At 54.3% G+C, this 19,618-nt stretch overlaps 2 protein-coding genes across 2 annotated transcripts; one reads left to right on the top strand and one right to left on the bottom strand.

The window, feature by feature from the left end:
* The first annotated feature begins 6,660 nt into the window (after positions 1–6,660).
* C2H16orf92 (chromosome 2 C16orf92 homolog) lies at positions 6,661–7,417 on the top strand. Its single transcript, XM_065919296.1, has 3 exons — positions 6,661–6,724; positions 7,049–7,207; positions 7,326–7,417. The coding sequence occupies exons 1-3, from the start codon at positions 6,661–6,663 to the stop codon at positions 7,415–7,417; spliced, it is 315 nt and encodes a 104-aa protein (XP_065775368.1).
* An 865-nt stretch (positions 7,418–8,282) lies between these two features.
* On the bottom strand, positions 8,283–14,645 carry TLCD3B (TLC domain containing 3B). The gene is made up of 5 exons (XM_065920342.1): positions 14,521–14,645; positions 13,622–13,705; positions 10,441–10,675; positions 9,457–9,552; positions 8,283–8,811 (listed from the first exon to the last, which is right to left on the bottom strand). The coding sequence occupies exons 1-5, from the start codon at positions 14,643–14,645 to the stop codon at positions 8,524–8,526; spliced, it is 828 nt and encodes a 275-aa protein (XP_065776414.1). The 3' UTR covers positions 8,283–8,523.
* Positions 14,646–19,618: the final 4,973 nt, after the last annotated feature.

The raw sequence follows: 19,618 nt of genomic DNA, 5'->3' as shown, positions 1-19,618 counted from the left end.
CAATTGCAGCCTCCGGAGAGCCGAACACCCCCCGGAGGCACACACAGGCTGACACACACACGCTCACCCTCACCCTCTCGCCCCCGGCAGCCCAGCCCCCAGCACCTATCTTTGCGCCTCCAACAGGTGCCCAAGCACTGGGGGGCCAGCGGGTGCGGGCTGGGCGGTGGCGGCCGGCGATTCCCAGGGCGGCCGGAGAGAAGAGCGCCGAGTCCAGCAGTCTGAGCCGAGCGGGAGGGAGAGCCGGAGAAAGTGCGGGGAGGAGGGGGTGAGCGAGGTGGAGGCTAGGAGGCAGCCGGCGCGGGCGGCGGGGGGCGGGGAGGGGCGGCCGGAGGCTGGGGAGGGGGCGGGACTCTCCCGCCCGCGCCCGCCCGGGCACACTTAAGGAACGCACCCGGGTGCACACACACTCACGGGCAGGCTGGCACACGCATCTTGCACGGACACTCCCGCGCACACGCCTGTGCCCACGTGCGCACGCTCACAGTCATGCACAAACCCAGACACGCGCTGGCACACTTACCCCGGAGAACTTCGCAGACACACGCTCGCAAACACACGGACAACCTGCGCCACCAGGAACCCTCAGCGAGAACAGCCCGGTGTTCCCCAACTCCTCCCTGGAGACCCGAGCCCTCGCGCCCAGCCCGCGGAGCCTGGCTCCGCCGCTCTCTGCTGGCTTCCCTCCCGGGTCTACGGGGCAGACCACCGGCCTAGTTGCCATGGCGACGCCGGATCATCCCACCCGCCCCTTTCCCCGCACCTCGCCAGTCCTCACGCCCCTCCCCCGCGGAGGAGGGGGCAGGGTGTCTAGCCTCCCCTATCAATATCCGTAGGGGCGGGGCCTGTGGGGCGGGGCTTAGAGAACCGCAATGACCCAGGAGGGGATCTGATCCGCCTGCGGTCCCTAGTTTGCGATCTCGCGTCCCGGCCCCCCCGGCTGGGAAACCTCACAGTTTGAGGCCCGAGGCTGTGGCTCACCTCACGCTTCCATCCTTTGACTGGTCAGGCTTCTTTCCTTGGACCCAACCCAGCTCCCGAGGGTCCATGTCCGGTTCTTAGGACTGGCATCTCCTTTCGGAATCCACCTTCTCTCACCTTCCCGCTTGCAGTCTGACCCTCAGGTGCAGCTGAGCGCAAGGCTTCGTTCTAAATGTCCCAGAGCCCTGCAGGCCTTCCTTCTCTTCTCCTCTCACCTGAGCCCAGCACCTACCTGTCTTGTCAGTCTAACTCCAGTCTTAGATCTTGGCTCTCTTCTCTCCCAAACTTGCCAGCCCCCAATGACATAGTCCTCACAGTGACCTTCAAGGCCCTTCAGCCTAAGACTGTGACTTCTCCCATCTCATCCCCCTAACTCATCTTGCTGGCTTTCAGGTACATTACTTGCAGTTCCTAGAACATGCCTGGGTCTCTCAGTCCTGCAGAACTTTGCTCACCCAAGTTCCTCAGCCTGGAAGATCTTTCCTTTTTTCAGAGGGCGCCTTGGACCCCCTCTTCCTAAGACACGTCCCCCACACCCCCGGCCCAGGCCCAGCCCCCAGAGCTCTCACAGCCTCCGCTCTGGTGACGCTGGGATGTCACGCCTGTTTGCATTTCTGTCTCCACCACCACTGAGGAACAGAGGCTGTCCCAAGCTGGGCCTAGCACTACATTGTCATCATTAAATACTGTGATTTTAGGTTGTGTAGCAATGTGAATATACTTAGTATTGCTGAATCTGGTGCTTCAAAATGGCTAAGATATTGAGTTGGCCATAAAGTTCGTCTTTTTCTGTAACATTTTAAGGAAAAACTTGAATGAACTTTTTGGCCAACCCAGTATAACTACTCATATATGGATTTTTACCACCCCCCCCCCTTTTTTTTTGGCTGTGCTGTGTGGCAGGCAGGACCTTAGTTGCCCGACCAAACTCGTGCCCTCTGCAGTGGGACCGTGGAGCCTTACCACTGAACTTCCAGGGAAGTCCCTACCCCATTTTTTTTTAAGTAAAGGAAATGTAAAACCAAACTACCCTGAGATACCACTTGTCACTGATCACATGGTAAACATGAAAGCAAATGTTAACACACAATGTTGATGAGGCTGTGGATAAATGGATACCATCTCTGTAACCACTGTTAGACTCTTTGATCCAGAAATTCTGCTTTTAGGATTTGGCCCATGAGCAAAATAATAGAAGTTCAAGATTATTAACTGCACCGTATCTACCATGGCAAAAGATTGGAAACAACTTAAATGTCCATCTGATTCAATCAGTTATGACACAGTTTCACACAATGAAATAGCATGCAGCCATGACAATGAGGCTCTTTATGCACTTATACAGAATCATCTTCACAATCTCATGGCAACTGAAAAAAGTAAGCTACAGAGGAGCATGAATGGAATACTGCCATTGAGTAAAAAAAGAGAGAGAACTTATATATTTGTTTATTTGTGCATAAATTTATGGAAGGCTGCACAGAAAAAGTAGCTATGGTGACCTCTGAGGAAGCTGTCGTGAGTCCAGAGAGGGAAGGAATAGGAAATGTATATTTTGTACCATGTGCATATATTACCTACTCAAAAGAATACACTAGAATAGCATCTTTTAAAAAATAATTTTATTTATTTTGGCTGTGCTGGTTCTTCACAACTGCTTGGACGTTTCTCTAGTTTCAAGGAGCAGAGGTTACTCTCTAGCTGCAGTGCGCAGGCTTCTCCTTGTGGTGGCTTCTCTTGTTGTCGAACACAGGCTCTAGGGCGCCCGGGTTTCAGTAGTTGAGGTCTGGCTCAGTAGTTGCGGCTCCTGGGCTCTAGAGCACAGGCTCAATAGTTGTGATGCACAGGCTTAGTGGCTCCACCGCTTGTGGGATCTTCCCACACTGGGGATCAAACCTGTGTCTCCTGCATTGGCAGGCAAATTATTTACTACTGAGCCACCAGGGAAACCCTGAAATAATATCTTTTTAAAATAAAAGCAGCCATAAGGTTTTCTTTGAGTTTCTCCAGGATAAGAAAGGAGGCAAGACTAAGGGAGATGCTATCCATGATCAAAGCTGGCGAGTTTGAGGAAAGGCAGACCTAGGTCTGCAGTGAGAGGAGGGGTGAGCTGGGCGAGAAGCCCACAGCTTCTTCCTCCGCTGCTTTCTTCTCAGGGGCTTAATGCAGACCCACCATGGGGCATCCAGAAAGCCTTGTTGCAGGAAGGTGAGGATGAGGCTGGAGTTCCAGTTGGTTGCAGGGGGACATGCAGACGGTGCTGAGCCCTTGTATGTCTAGAGGTGGAAAGGCTTTTCATCCATCCATTAAGCCAATAAATATTTATTGAATACCTACTCTATATTGTGGTGCTACGGCTATGACCAAGATCGATGATCTCTGGCTTCACAGGCTTGTAAGGGAAATAGACAAATACACAGACAACTCCAGTGCAGTGAGACTGATGCGGTGATGGGGGATGGTCAGAAAATTCAGGTTCACTTCCCAGGGGAAGTGTTGTCTCAGCTGAGACTTGGAAGATGAGGAAGAATTCCTGGGTCAAGTAGGGGGCAAGAGAGTGGGAGGCAGAGGGGTTTGCAGAGGCTGGGGAAGTTAAGGAACTGAAGCTTGGGGAAGAACTGAAGTGGGTAGGTAGACAAGAGACTCACAGATCAGGGTAAGAAGTTCAAAGGAAGCCATTGGAGGGTTTTAAGTAGTGGATCCGTGTGTTCTGGTTTGTTCTCAATGGGGGAAGAGCGAATAGAGATCACGCAGTCCACAAAACGTTGCAATAAGCCAGATGAGACATGGGGTTGGCTTGAATGAGAAGAGGGAAGTAGATGAACTTGAGATTTAGATTGGAAATTGAGCCAACAGTTCTTTTTAAAATATATGTTTTTTACTTACTTATTTGGCTGTGCTGGGTCTTAGCTGAGACATGCTGAATTTTTTTTTTTTTTTTTTAGTTGCTGCATGGGAACTCTTCGTTTCAGCACACAAGATCTGGTTCCCTGACCAGGGATCAGACCCAGTCTGCTTGCATTGGGAGCATAGATCTTAGCCACCAGACCACCAGGGAAGTCCTGAAGCAACAGGCCTTGACTATGGGTTTATCAGAAGAGAAACAGGGAGGGGTTTGAGGCAATTCCTAAGTTTTTATGTTGAGAAAAACATCCAGAGCAACAGCGAGCTCGTTTGCTGCAGTGGGAAGAAGGCGCAGGTTTGGGATAGGAGAATTGAGAGCTGTACTTGGGATCTACTGAGTCTGAGATGTTTTTGGACAGAGCCATGAAGCAGGAAGTTGGGTAGGGGAGTCTGGAGCTCAGAGGAGAGGGCTGGGCTGGAAATATACATCTGTGAGTCACCAGCATATAGATAGTATTTAAAGCCATGCGACTGGATGAGATCACCTAGAGAGAGAGGGTATAGATAGAAAAGAGAAGGTCCAAGCCTGAGCAGCTTAGAGGGGGAAGAGTCAAGAAAATCGGTGAGTGCCTAGAGACAGGAATGTGCGCACTCTGCTGAGAGTCAGAACCAACAGAGAAGTAAAGATTAGATTTGGCAAGTTATGGGGTCCTTGGTGCACCCACCAAAAGTGACTTCAGTGGAGTGGTGGGGACGAAGCCAGTCGTGAAGAGTTTGAAGGATACATTAAAGTTGAGTGAGCAATGATAGCAAGTGTAGACAGCCTCTTAGGGTTAGTCTGTCTATACTCAAATAATGTGCATCCCTGAGTTCTCTCTCCTCTGTGGTCCCCCGGGGCAGAGACCATGCCCTGTTGATTTCTATCTAAGCCATAAATGGAGTCCAGCACATAACAGGAGCATGATACATTTATTTAATGGTTGGATGAATAAATGAATGGATAATTCACTGCTTGTGTCCAAAGGGCCTTTTCTGGCAGAGAGGACAGCTGTGTTCCTTTGAGGCAACTCGAAAACTGTCAAATCCACTCCAAAGGCTAAATAAAGAGTCTGGACCCCTTCTCCCAGGACCCCTTCTCCCAGTTAAGCCCTGGAGGGCAACTGCCTACAAGCCTGCAGAGGGAGCCCTGGGCCAGAGCTGGGAATCAGGCTGAGTCCCTGCTGCCCTTCACATGCCTGTGACACTGGGCAAGTCACTTCCTTTTTCTGAGAAGAGATACAGGTAGGGTTCAATCCCTGCGTCAGGAAGATCCCTTGAGAAGGAAATGGCAACAAATTTCAGTACTTTTGCCTGGAAAATCCCATGGACAGAGAAGCCTGGTAAGCTGCAGTCCATGCGGTCACAAAGAGTGGGACACGACTGAGCACACACAGACAGAGCCAGTCCCCCAGAAGGCCCCGTAGATGTTAGTCTGTCTCCTCCTTTCCCCTTTTTTTTTCCCTCTCTGCGCCTTTTCCTTGTTTAGGAAGTAGAAGCTGACCCTGACAAATAGCTCCCAGGGTTGCTGTGAGAATAGGTGGGCAGTCCCTGAGGGTCGGAAAGATGACAGTGGGGATCCAGTGGAGGAAGGAGCCTCCTTCCATAGGACAGAGGATCTCACACACCGCAGACACATGTCTGACATGGGGCATGTCAGGGAACTTGTCAGAGGCTATTGAACAGCCAACCGTGTAGCAAAACCAAGAAGACCCTGAAGTCTCCTTGGGCTTGGATGGGGCGGGACAGATGTTTGACAGACAGGCCTACCTGCCAATCGAAGGGGAGCTAACTATTACCCGCTGAGGGAGGCCCACAAGAGTGAAAGTGGCTGTTGGAAAGTGACAAATAAGGGAAAAGAAGAAACCAGAAAGGGGAAACAGAATGGGCCGTGGGGGAGCCTACCCAGAGATGGGGAGTCTGTGAAGCCTCTAAGCATGACCAAGAGACCTGCCCCGAGATGGGTCAGGGGACTTCCTCTGACCACCCCCATGCCTGCCATTCCCCCAACGATATCGTTTCCTGAGGCAACCTGATGGGATGAGGTGGGAGGGCTAGGAAACTGGGAGCCGTGTCTTCCTTAGGCAAGAAGAGAGAAACAGGCAGGCAGACATAGACACTGCTGCCACCTAGCGGAGATGCCTGTTGTTTCTCTAGGTGGCTAACCCCAGCCTTGTCCTCAGCGGAGCACCAAGAAAGAAATGGAGTTTGGGGCATGGGGGAGATGCCCGGGCCCCTGCATTTGAGGACACAAGGAAAGGAGAGGGCCCAGGGAGAAATATAGGTGCCCTTCGGAAGTGTGTGTTGCCTACATCACCTCTCTCTGTCTTGGCTCCCTCCTCTGTAAGATGAGGACATAGTATCTAACCTCAGAGGATGTTATGATGGTTAAATGAGTCAGTCCATGAAAAGTACTTGGCATCGCGGCAAGTGCTCAATAAATGCTATCTGCGGTCGATCCAAGGGGGTAACTGGAGATGTTTAGCCCTGTCCTCCATCCCCCCCACCAATCCACTGTGCGTGCTATACAAATGCTGCTCTCCTCAGTTCTGGCTTTCAGCAAACTGTCCCACCAAGTTCCTCATTTGTAAATTCTGGGGCTTCCACTCTTACTGTTCTATCAACAGCATCAACCCGAAGGCTCTATGAGCCCCATCCTCTCCCCTCTGGATCCAGGGGCTTGCGGGGGAGGGTCCTGGATCTTAGCACTTCCTCTCTCCCCTCACCCTAGAGTGTAATCAGAATGGCTCCAGGCTGTGACATCACAGAACTCTCACCTCTCACAGGAGTGGAGGGGTGATGAGGCCAAGGCAGTGGGTGTGGGTGTGGATGTGGCTGCTTGGGCTGGGGCCCCTAGAATCAGGTGGGAAGCTGGGAAGAGTGGGGAGGAGGAAGGCTGGGGATCGGGGTCAATGCCGCCACCCACCCCCCAGCTCCCCAGAGGCTAGGAGGCCATGCCTGGGCTCTTCTCTTCGTTCTTCACACTTCTCTCCCATCCTCCCTGCCCAGCATAGGCCTTCTCCTGGAGGGCTCAGCCAACCCCTAAGAAGTTCTGGAAACAAAATCAAGGCCCTCCACAGCTCCACGAAGGCTGTGTGGCCTGGCAGGTCCCTGGGTCTGTCTCAGCCTCTTGGGTGGGATGCAGGCTCTGCTTGGCTCTTTCATACACTTCGCTCTGTGTCCCCAGCACCCAGTCTGGAACGTGCCAAGGCCTCGGGTCAGGGAGCAGAGTCTCCGCTCTTCCTAGACAGACCTGACTTCTTTGATTACCCAGACTCAGACCAAGTCAAGCTCCTGGCTGTGGCCCAGTTCATTGGAGAGAAACCTGTCATCTTTGCTAACTCAGGTATGACCCAGCTTGAGAAGGGGCTGCCCTCCTGGCCAGGGCCTGGAGGACAGCTGCCCTTGGCCCTTTGGTTGGAGGCAAGTCCAGGGTCCCCTGTTTCCCCGTCACTGTCAAGCAGGTTCTGACTCCAGGCTCTTCCATCACATCCTGGTGGGTGCTCTGCTGATAGCCTTCTTCTTCCTGCTTTTCCAGTTCTGCACTCACATGTAAGGCCTGTCCCTCAACCCTCACCCCCCCACCCACTGGAACCTTGCTCGGGAAGAGGCCAAGGGACCCAAAGCCCAGGGAGGCAGTGTGACCTCCAACTTCTGATCTCCACACCCCACAGGAGCTGTGAAAAAGGGGCCTAAAAAGGCGGAGGAGAGCCCTGGATTCTGCCTTGGGCACCCATGCCCACTCTCCTCTCTTGATGATGAATAAGAGTCGTTGCTTCTTTCTCCCTGACTGCTCAGCTTGGGGGGCCTGCTCTGTCCCACAGTCAACCTGTTATGGCGCTGTCTGCCCCCAGACGCTTGCTCCCTCCCCAACCCCAAAGAACTGGGTGACAGGGCCTTCGTGGCGTTCACGCTGATGTCTTTATTAGCGGTCTGTAAAGCACCTCCTAGGGTCCCCCCGACCCCAGACTGGAGGAAGCCTTGAGAAGTCTGTAGCACCAGGGACATGCCAGGGCCCAGGGGCAAGATGTCAGCTTAACGGGGAAGGGGCTTGGTGCTTCCCCCACTTGCCCCCCGGGGTTGCTCAGCACTGGGAAGGCTGGGGGGTAGCAGCCACCTCCCTCCCACCACCCCAACAAATTTGAATAAATATATAAAATAAATAAGATTCCTCAGGCTGGCCTCCCCTGGAGAGAAGCTGTGGAGATGACCATACCAGGGACGTTAGAAGGGGTGTTGCCTCCCTCCCAGAGGAGTTTGCAGCAGGGGGACTGGGATGGCCTTGGCAGCAGGGCCTCCCCCACAATTCTTTTATGAGTCCTGGTCCCCCCAGGCTCCCCACAGCCTCAAAAGCCCTAAGCGGATGGGAAGGGGTGCGCCTTCTTCCTCTTCCTTCGCTTCTCCAGGGCCCAGGGGACGTGATGGAGAAAGGGGTATGCAGGAGGGGGGTCGACCCCTCGGCTCAGTCTCCCCTGGTCCCGGCCCCCAGCCCCTGAAGGGACATGACCCCACCCCGTCGGAGTCCATCTATCAGTTTCCAGGGGCGCTGTCAGGGCCAGAGGCCCCTGGCTCCCACTGCTAGCCCAGCGGCCCCAGAGCCCTGTTCCCACGCGGTGGGGATGGGGGTAGGGTGGGGAGGGTCCCCCGCCCTCGGCCCCACTCTCAGTCCTGGGTCTGACAGGGAGAGGGCGGCCGGGAGCCCCGGGGCCGGAAGAGGCGGCAGGCCCCGCGGCAGATGAGGAAGAACCAGTAGAGCTGCGGGGCGAGGAGCAGCGCGGCGCCCAGGTTGACGTGGACCGGGAGGGCGAGGGGCACGGCGAGCAGGGGCAGGCCCGCGTGCCGCCCGTAGGCCCAGTACAGGTAGGGGAAGAGCAGCACCCGGCAGCAGAGGAAGCTGAGCAGCATCAGGGCCCCGTTCACCTTGTGCAGCAGCGTGTGTTGCTGTTTGTACTGCGAGCGGGGTGGGCAGACAGGGGCGGGGTGAGGGGCGGGGCGGGCACATGGGGCGGGGCGAGGGGCGGGACGGGCAGACAGGGGCGGGGCAGGTACATGGGGCGGGACGGGCAGACAGGGGCGGGGCGAGGAGTCAGGGGCGGGGCAGACTCCTCCTCGTGGCCTCCGGCCACGCCCCCGACTCAGCCCCCTGGGCCACCTCCCCCTCCGCCCACCTCCCGGCCTTCCTTCCTTGGGCCAGGGGCCAGGTTAGGGGCCCGCCCCAGGACCCACCCCTCTGCCCTGACAGCTCCCCTATACCCTACCTGATAGCCCCTCCCAGACCTGACTCCACCTGTCTTTTTAAAAATCCCAGTTGTTTTTTAGTTGCTAGGTCGCGTCCCACTCTTTTGAGACCTCATGGACGGTGGCCCGCCAGGCTTCTCTGTCCATGGAATTCTCCAGGCAAGAATACTGGAGTGGGTTGCCTTTCCCTCCTCCAGGGGCTCTTCCCGACCCAGGGATCGAACCCGTGTCTCCTGCATTGGCAGGTGGATTCTTTATCACTCAGCCACCAGGGGATAAGCCCGGATTGATTCCTAAAAGTGCCCAACCCTTCCCTTGTCCTCCCATCAAGCTCGCAAACCCGCAGCGCCCTCTCACCTGGATGAGAATCTTGCCAAGGCAGACAAAGGGGGTGCTGACCTCTGCCATCAGCAAGCAGCCTAGAAAGAAGTCTCCCTTCCCTTGACGCCACACCTGACAGGAGAAGAAGGAAAGAGCCTGGCCTGAGCCTGGATTCTGGGCAGCACCTGTCCTCCCTCCCTGTCTCCTCTCTGTCCCTTTTGGAGATGCTTCACTCTGAAAGTCTGAGCACAGGTAGACAGTAGCAAATCTGGGAGCACTTAACCCCCCCGTATCCCTCCAACCTTCCTGCAGGTGAGATGATATCCATGATACTACAGGTGAGGATACTGAGTCTCAGAGGCATGTGTGTGTGCTCAGTCATTCAGTTGTGTCCAACTCTTTGTGATCCCATGGGCTGTAGCCCACTAGTCTTCTCTGTCTATGGAATTTTCCAGGCAAGAATACTGGAGTGGGTTGCCATTTTCTCCCCCAGAGGCTCTGCCCAACCCAGGGATCGAACCCACATCACTTGTGTCTCCTGCATTGGCAGGCAGATTATCACTGTGCCACCTGGGAAGCCCTGAGTCTCAGAGGCAGTGGTTTGTGTGTGTATATGTGTGTGAAAGTCGCTCAGTCATGTTCGACTCTTTGACCCCACGGTCTGCAGCCTGCCAGATTTCTCTGTCCATGGAATTCTCCAGGCAAGAATACTGGAGTGGGTTGCCATTCCCTTCTCCAGGGGATCTTCCCAACCCAGGAATCAAACCCAGGTCTCCCACATTGCAGGCAGATTCTTTACTATCTGAGCCACCAGGGAAGCCTGCAGTGGTGTGTAACCAGCTCCAAAACATCACAGCTGGGCGTGATCCAACCTCTTGCTGTTTGGGGCTGGGCTGGAGCTCAGGAAACCCTCCCTGGGGCACTTCATCCTGCTGGGACCTGGACCCAGGGCTTTCTAGGCTCCTGGAGTACCAGCATGAGCAGGACACAGGGCCCTAGTTCCCAGCAGACCCCACTCACCACCGACAGCGGGAAACACACGAGCACCATGACGGCGTGGTGGAGCACCATGAGGAACTCCTTGTGCAGGTAACCACGTGCCACCGCCCAGGTGCTACCCCGGGCTCTGGTGCTGCCTTCGTCCCCTCCGTGCCCCTTGACCTGGTGCTTGTGCCAGTGACACAGGAACATGGCATAGATGTCATAGATGAAGTAGGGCACTGCAAACTGCGTGTAGGCGGAGGAGAGCCAGTGTCTGTCGGGCAGAGAGAGGGGTGGGGTCAATGAGGGAAGGAGATGGACAGGGCAGCTGCCAAGTGCCGGGGGCTCTGTTAGCTGCATCCCAGGAGTCAAATCTCCAGTGATACTTGTAAGAACCCTGAGACAGAAATACTCTCTCAAATTACATGATGGAATCCCAAGGTGGAGGGCAAGAAACTTGCCCAAGTGGTCACAGGATCACTCAGCTGGTAAGCAGTAGGGCTGGGGTTCAAACCCAGACTGAGCTCAGAACGCACACATTTTTTCTTTTTCTTTCTTTCTTTTTGGTCATGCATGCAGCAAGTGGGACCTTAGTTCCCTGACCAGGGATCAAACCCGTGCCCCCTGCAGTGGAAGCAAGCAGTCTTAACCACTGGACTCCCAGGGAAGTTTCTCACTCATTTTTCATATTAATTCATTCATATTCTCTCTCTCTGCAATGTGCTAGGAGGAAAAGGAAGACAGACCAAAAGACAGTCACAGAACTGAGGGCTGAGACAGTGAGAAAACAGGCGAGACCAGCTCTTAGAGACAGCGGAGATCGGGGCAAATTACAGCAGAAGTGGTAGGAGTGGTGGGGAGAGATCATATTGGCTGACATTAAAAGTGAAAGTGTTAGTGGCTCAGTCATGTGTCCGACTCTTTGCAACCCCATGGACTATAGTCTGCCAGGCTCCTCTGTCCATGGAATTCTCCAGGCAAGAATACTGAGATGGGTTGCCATTTCCTCCTCCAGGGGATCTTCCCGATCCAGGGATCAAACCTGCATCTCTTACATTGCAGGCGGATTCTTTACTGCCTGAGTCACCAGGGAAGCCTTGACTGACATTAATTGACTACTTATTACAGGAGGGCCCTATTCCAATACTCTAAATCTTTTACAAGCACAAACTTATTTACTTCCCACAAAAAGCCTATGAAAAGTAAGTATGACTGTCACCCCATTTTATAGGTGAGAGAGGCTAGGTCACCGGACCAAGGGATAAACATGAGAAGTCTGGCTCCACAGCCCTCACTCTCAGCCCTACTGTCCTCTAGAAGATTCGAGATGGGAATTGGTGATGCTGTCAGTGCTGCTTGTTCTGCCTGAGTGTGGCCCCACCTCTTGTTTTTTCAGGTACAGCTAAGCATTAAGAAGAAAACGCTGAGCCAAAGGAGCCAAGAGCAGAGAAAGTTCCGTGTGCTTTGAGAGTAAACAAAAATGAAAAGTGCATGAATATGCAACATTGCATTTTTCTTCTTGAGTCAGCACACGAAGTACGTTCTCAGAAGCCCGTAGTCCTGTGACAGGTTCGAGGTGGGGGCGGGAGGTCTAAGAGGCAAACCCACCGGTACTCCCCAGGCTTGGTAGAGAGATGCAAACAAAGTCAGCTGGAAGGGACAAATACGAGGTCCGGATAAAAGGGGCTGCTGAAGGGACAAGCGGGGTGAGACCTGGGGGTGGGCCAGCTAAGGACCAGGGGTGACATGGAAGGAGACAGTGAACCCTGGGGAAGGTTGGCCTGGAAGGGATGATTTTTGGGAAAAAAGAAGCGGAGAGCCATGCTGGAGTGTGTGACCAGGAGGGAGGGAGAGAGAGAGGAGAGGAAGCAGCAGCCCAGGTTAGAGATGAAGGGCAGGAAGGTGGAAAGGGATCCAACTGGCCTGAGAAGTTAGAGCAGAGAGTGGCCTAGGGAGTCAGCTACAGCAGACATGGTGACGCCACTGGCCTGTGGGGGTTCAGATCCTGGGCTTTGGTGTGAAAGGTTAAGCCCATCCCCACCCTCTTCAGCAATTAGGTGCTCAGAGGTAGGAACAGCTGTTGCTCCTGGATTAACCCAGATCCTCCCACTTACCTGAGGATTAAGGGGGGAGGGACAAGAACAGACTCCCGGACGGGGAGGAGAACATGTGAGAGCTGGAAGGTGACCTCTGTGAGAAGGTGAGAGAAGGGAATGTGGGGGTGGGGGAGGATCCAGGCTCCTCTTGGACCCAGGAGGGGGAATGGGGGAAAAGGGCAGGAGGAAGCCAAGTCCCTGGGGCGGGGTCTGAAGAAGGAGTTTAGCATCCACTCTGTATGGCCAGGACTGCTGTAGGCATCTGACACACATAAGTCAGTTCCTCCTCGCAGCAGCCCTTCCAGATAGGGGTGGACCTCACTCCGCAGATGAAGGAACTCAAGGGAAAGAGGAGATGCCTTTTGGTTGGGTCATCCAGACCATATCCCCAGGGCTCAGCAGCCACCAGAGAGGAGGAACAGGATCAGAAGTTAAGCATGGGGCATCATCAGCACCCTCCCAGGCAACCCACAGCAATGACAGCCTGGGTCCACCTTGAGCTGGCCCGTCAGCACCATGGACAGGGCCCCCTTCGTCCCTCCTCCTGCCCCACCTCTCCAGCCTGGGCTCTCTTGGCAAGCACCAGGTACTGCATCAGCTCCCAGTGCCAAAATCTGGCCTCTTCACCCTTCACTCCCCACCCCACTGTCTAACCATTGGTGGCCTTGTTCTATGTCATCTGTCCCTCTCACGCATGGAGCTGGGACTGGACACCTGGATTCTGGGGGGAGATGAGGGGTAAGTCTGGCACGAACAAGTAGGGAAGCACCCCAGTTGGGTGCTGGTTGGAAATGGGGTCTGAGGGGGTGAAAGAGTGGGAGGAGGGCAGGGAGGAAACGACACTCAGAACCTACTATGATCCAAGAGGCTGGGAAACCTAGGAGCTGTCTTGAGAATCCTTTTTGCTCCCCGCTTCTCCTCCTCCTGGTGTTGACCTTTAAGGACAGGATGTGGATAAATTTGTCTCGGGGTGTTGAGTTGCAGCTATTGTAGTTAACTTGCTCAAGCCCAAGTTTAAGGGCTTGGGGTTCACTGAGGTAGTCCCCCGGGTGATCTGGGGTACTCAAGGCTCACATGCACACAGGCTGCTGGAATGGGGGGAGCGGTGGTCTCATGGCACTTACTGGTCATCTATGATGTGCTTGCAGGAGGTGGAGACGATGTAGCCAGCAGTGGAGGCCATTACGGCTTGGACAGAGGACACTAGCCTAGGAGGAAGAGGGAGTAACTGTAAAGGAGGGTACCCCCCTCTTTACTGTCCAGCTTCTGTGCTTCTTGGCTGCTCCATGCCCATATTTTCCCCAGGCTGCCTCGCCTGGGACTCAGCCCCACCACTTCAGCCTCCAGGACTGCTCCGGAGTGGCCTTCCTTTCAGGAGGACACCCGGGAGGTCATCGTGAGGTGAGACGAGATGCCGAGATCCAGTGGCAGATAACAAGGTCCCTTCCAGGGAAGGGACTGGGGTTGGGGGTGACAGCACAGGATGGTAGGGGGAAGCCCTGGGCCTGTTCTTACACCTCTCAGCTGCCTAGTCATCGTGGGTCATCCCCGGCCCCTCGGTTGCCCCTGATTCCCCTCCCAGCTACTTTCCCGCTCTCTGCTTGCCAGCCACCACACTCCCCTCCCCAACTCTGGCCAGCATTAAAGGGCTGTGCAGAGTTCCACCGTTCACTTATCTATCCCTCATTCCTCCAGACGCAGCCCCCCCTCCCAATGATACATGGTCCCTTGCCCTGTTCCCTAGTATCCTAAAGGAATGTTTTGGTCACATGTCGGCCCTGTTTTGGAGGGTAAGAGGGTGAATGGGAAAGGGAAGCAAAGCAGACTGAATCCTACTAGACCAGATGGCTGGGTTTGGATGCGGTCTCCTGGGACAGCAAGTAAGTCAACACGGAGAGAAGGAAGCTGGAGGTGGAGCCCACTGACCACTTCAGGAGCCCCTAGTCCCTACCCGGCCAAGGGTCCCTTCCATCCCCATGCAGCCTGGGAAGGGGAGGGGGCGGAGGGAAGTCAGGCAGTTTACCTGGCTGAGACAATGACCGCGTCGGCCTCCTCCCAGCGCAGCTGGGGCAGCCGCTGGAGCGTGTTCTTGGAGAGGAGGAAGAGTCCGGGGAACACCACCCCCCCGGCCACCATGGGGGTCAGCATGGTGGCTCAGGCCTCCGGCAGGGAGCCCAAGAGCAGCCGGGAAAGGGCTGGGAGACCGAGCTGAAGGGAGTTACGGGGGTGGAGAAGGGACGCCAGGCCGGGGAAGGAGAGCGAAGAAGAGAAAGGGGCACAAAGGGGACAGACGGTGTGGGGAGGGGAGGGGACTGGAGAGCCCGACCCCCACCCAGGACCGGAGGAAGGGAGTCAGATGGAGACTGGGGAGATGGGAGAGACTGGGGGAAAGGGAGGATCCGAGAAAGGGAGCCGGAGAGAGCCAGCCAGAGGGTCGGGAGCGCGCCGAGGAGGAGAGGGCTGGGTGAGAGGACAGAGGGAGAGGGGACAGGACGCGGAGGCTGCGGTGGGGGAGGGGAGGGAGCGAGGCAGGTGGGGGGGGCTTACGTGGAGAGGTTGGGAGGGCCCGAGGGGGCGGGGTGGGGGTGGGGGTGGGACTGTGGTGCCAGCTCCGAAGGGGAGGCAGGGCGGGGAGGGAGACCGCGGAGCGGCCGGGGAGGCGGTCAGCGGTCAGCACCGCTCTCCCGCCTCTCGCTGCCACCAGAGTGCCCGCGGCCCGGCCCAGAGGCAGCCCCGGGGCATTACGGAGAGTTCGGGCCCAGCCCCCTGCCCCCTCGGCGGGGAGGGGGCCGGGGGAGGGGCAATCACCAGCTTGGGGAGGGCGGGGGGAGGAGGAGGGAGTTGATGGCACCGACCAGACACCCAGAAACCGGACCTGCAGCGGCGTCTCCCCATGCAGCTCTGAGCCACAGCAGTGGCTGCGACAGAGATGGGGGGAGCAGAGAAAGAGGGAGGGGGAGGCCCTTAAAGAGACAGCCGCTGCGGCAGGCACTGGGGGCTGCTGAGGACAAGGGCCAAGGGCGGGACCGCTCTCCTCTGGGGCTCCTTGTCCAGCTGGGAGGGGGGCCCTGCCACCCAGATGGACCTGAGCCTGTTTCCCACCAGCAGTTTGCAAATGCCTGCCATCTCCTCCTCTGCCAAGGCCTCTCAATACTTATTCCTCAGCCACCTTGGGGTCCCAGCTTAAGGGCACCCATTCCCAAAGACAGTAAGAGGATTCCCTGGGACGGGAGCAGAAGTTAGTGCAGCTCGCTGTCTCCGGAGGTTGAGTTTAGGGAATGGATGGGAATAAAAATACACGTTAACACAGTATCAGATTCAGAGACCTCCAAAACTCTGAGGTATAAGACCCTGATGGCTCAGATGGTAAAGAACATGCCTGCCAATGCAGGAGACGCTGATTCGATCCCTGGGTGGGGAAGATCCCCTGGAGGAGGAAATGACAACCCACTCCAGTATTCTTGCCTGGAGAATCCCCATGGACAGAGGAGCTTGGTGGGGCTACTGTCCATGGGGTCTGAGAGTCAGACATGACTTTTCGAATAAAAACAAAACAACACATACTTTTACATGAGGTGCCTCTGGATGGCAACTCCACTGCGAGACTTTCCTGTGACCTCCTCTAACTATTGTAACAGCACTGAGGTAACTGCATGTATCCCTTTTTTACAGGTCAACCAATAGTCCTGAGGCTTTGTGACTCTCCCTAAGACCAGGTAGCTAAGAAGACAGGAGCCCTCTCATACTGGGTGGCAGGCTTTGAAGAGGAAACACAGTGTCTCTGAAAACTCACTTCAAGCCCGAGGATGCCCCTGCCCGTGTCCTTCAGGCTGCCTGACCTCCCCAAGGCCCTGGTCACACTCTTCCTCGTCAGATTTATGATGGTCCCAGCTCCCCTTCCTCTGCAACTTCACAGCCGCTTCCATGGGGGAAAGGCCCCTGATTTGAGCCCCTCAGTCCACTGCAAGAAAACCGAGGCCCAGTGACTTGGCCGGGGTCTTGCTGCAGGTCAGAGACCCAGCCAGAACTACACTGGCCTCTGAGTAGCTTCTCATACTTTCATGCTGCCTCCCTAGAATTCGGCCTTCTCATCCCGAACCCAACCTCCCCGTAGACTTCTGCATGACGTGGGGTCCTGCTACCAAAACCGTACTTTGGTTTCCAAGTCTGCCCTAAGATATGTTTCCATAGCAACTATACAATTTACCTTTCCCCGTCCAAAGCCTACCCGAAGGACTGGGATTTGCTATTTTGTGCTGCCCTCTAGTGGCGGGCTGTGGGAACAGGCCCTGGGAGGTCTCTGACCTTAGGCAGCCGGAGTTAAGAGGCAATAGTGGACCTAGCTTCCTGGCTTCAGGGCTTCACTTAAAGGAAAAAGGGACCCAACTTCCTGAGTGTTTACTATGTACTGGGCACGGGGTGAAGTGGTTTATGTTTATTCTTATTTAACCTTACCAGATTGTAGCATCTTTGTCTATATTGTAAACAAGAAACTGAGGTTTAGACGTTTAAGAAAAAAAGGAAGAAGACAAAAAAGTTGCCCAAGATAACACAGTTATGAGAATTGGCAAAGCTGACTTTCAAACCCATGTCTGCATAGGTCCAGAGTCAAAGATGGGCAAAGCTTCAGGATGGTGCTGTGTTGGGGCGAGGACGGGTGACAGCAAGCCACCCTGACTACTGGGTTGAGGACCACAGACCTGGTGAAGGGGCTGTGGCTTCACTTTGGATAGCAGAGATTAAAACAGGTAGGGATTTTTTTTTTGGGGGGGGGTCTTTCAGACACCTAGGTATTATAAGTTCTGCCTTCTGCCAGTTCCTCCTCCTCCCTAAGGTTTGGGGATAGTTCACCAGTCTATTACTAATCTTTGTCAGACCATAAATTTGCAGTGCGCATGCGTGCTAGGTCTCTTCAATCATGTCCAACTCTTTGCAGCTCTATGGACCTTAGCCTGCCAGGCTCCTCTGTCCATGGGATTCTCCAGGCAAGAATACTGGAGTAAGTTGCTATGCCCTTCCCCAGGGGATCTTCCTAACCCAGGAATAATTACAAAATTACAAAATTATAAAAATAAGATTTCACATAAAAGTTCAATTTTTAAGAAAAAATGAGAAGATCAGACAACACTGGGGTCACACTCTAATTCCATGATGCTTGGCTGGAGCCGAGCAGTTGCTGCCCCCATTGGGATAAACGTAGTCCTCTGGCTCAGGCAGTCCGCACAGAGCCTCTCTTGTGTCACTTGAAGGAGTTTGCAACAACTATTTTTATTTTATTTTGGCCATGCAGGGCTTCCCAGGTGGCTCAGCTTATGAAATTTTAGTTCCCTGACTGGGGATGGAACCCAGGCCCCTGGCAATGAGAGCAGTGAATCCTAATCACAGGGAATTCCCTGGCCCTATTCTATAGATGTGAATTCACCTTACCCTCACACAACATTCCATGAAGAATGGAAGGTGAGTATTCTTGTTAAATCCATTTACTAATGGGGACTCTGAAATTCAGAGAGGTTAAGTGGCTTGTAAGAGATCCCATTGTTGTTGCTATTTAGTGAATAAGTTGTGTCAGATTCCTTTGTGACCCCATTGACCATAGCCTGCCAGGCTCCTCTGTCCATGGGATTATCCTGGCAAGAATACTGGAGTGGGATACCATTCCCTTCTTCAGGAGATTTCCTGACCCAAGGTTGGAACCCAAGTCTCCTGCATCTCCTGAATTGGCAGGCAGATTCTTTACCACTGAACCACCTGGGAAACCAGAGATCCCACAGAGTGTCTTTCGATTCTATACCCCCACCCAGCCACCCTCACATGCACACACAGTCTGCTTCTGCTGTCATCACTAACTCTTCCTGGAAGTAGGAGACCAGCTTCCCCAGCCCTGGCCCCAGGAAGGATGTCCTCGCCCTGTCCTCTTACTTGGATGCCACCAAAACAGCCTCTTGTTTCTCCATCCGCAGGTTGGAATGGTTCTGCAGACCCCAGCAGAGGACAGCAAAGCTCAGCGGGAAGAAGATACAGCCCAATACAAAGAGCAGAGGCATGCCTGTCTGAGGTAGAGAAGGTAAGATGGCTGGGAGAACACAGCACATTGTCCCTCAGACTCACAGACCAAACCCCCCTCCCTGCCAATCCCTATAACTCAATGGCCTATAGGATGCATTTTTCTGTAACCATCAAAAGCCACCTGTCATAGCTGTTTCCTGATCTGAGATCCTTACTGCACTTTAAATATGCGTCATCCTTGAGCAACTGGACATCCTAATTTTGTCTTATCAATCCAATTCCATTAATTTAATTAATATTCCTTGTAATCAAAGAAGCTGGTCTATACCTCCCAGCCCATCTCACACCTTAAAATTCCTTCTTTCTCTTTCAATTCTAAGTACGCGCCTGCGATTTCTTAATTCACCCCATCCAAGCTCTGTCCTCCCACCCTAAACTCTTTGTGTCTCCTCTCCCCTCTCCTAGGTCCTCACCTGGGAGGGGCAAGGTGGAGGCTAGAGAGGAAGGCTGGTGACTCTCATCTGCACTCAGAAATCGGGAAAAAAAGGAGGGGGCAGGTGTTTAGACTGTAAAGATAACTGAAATTAGAAAAAAAATAGTTCTTTTAAAAGGAAAACTCTTAAGTATTATCCCATTTAAAAACCAAACAAACAATAGGAAAACCTTTGAAAACATTTACATATATGTTATTTTTCTCTGGAAAAGCCTCTCCTCCCATTCACTCCAGGGAAGGGAGGGGTGGGAAAGGCCCAGAAGGGATGAAGAGAGTCAGGGCCTGCCATCCTGCACCCCTTAAGCAGCCTTGAGGGGACCCTTTCAGGATACAAGGAAGGCGTCAAACTGCAAGGGCAGGAGGTGGAGGCAGTTCTACAGAGGCAGTTGGAGGGGGCGGGAACATCACCTTCCTATTGGTGGACTGGTGGACGGTTTGGAAAATTCCATCTTCCTATTGGCCCACTTCTTGACACGTATGCCCTATCATATGCTTCATGGCAGAGGGGCCTGCTTGGGGGCGGGGCAGAGGGAGCGAAACCGTCTAACGGAGAAGAGATCAATTAGAATTCGTTGATGGATTGAAGGACAGCTAGGATTCAGGGGTAGAGCTGAAAGACGGG

Source organism: Muntiacus reevesi, chromosome 2, assembly GCF_963930625.1.
Source record: "Muntiacus reevesi chromosome 2, mMunRee1.1, whole genome shotgun sequence".
Classification (NCBI taxonomy): Eukaryota; Metazoa; Chordata; class Mammalia; order Artiodactyla; family Cervidae; genus Muntiacus; species Muntiacus reevesi.
The sequence above is the reverse complement of the archived record's forward strand: the minus strand, read 5'-3'. Positions and strand labels throughout refer to the sequence as shown.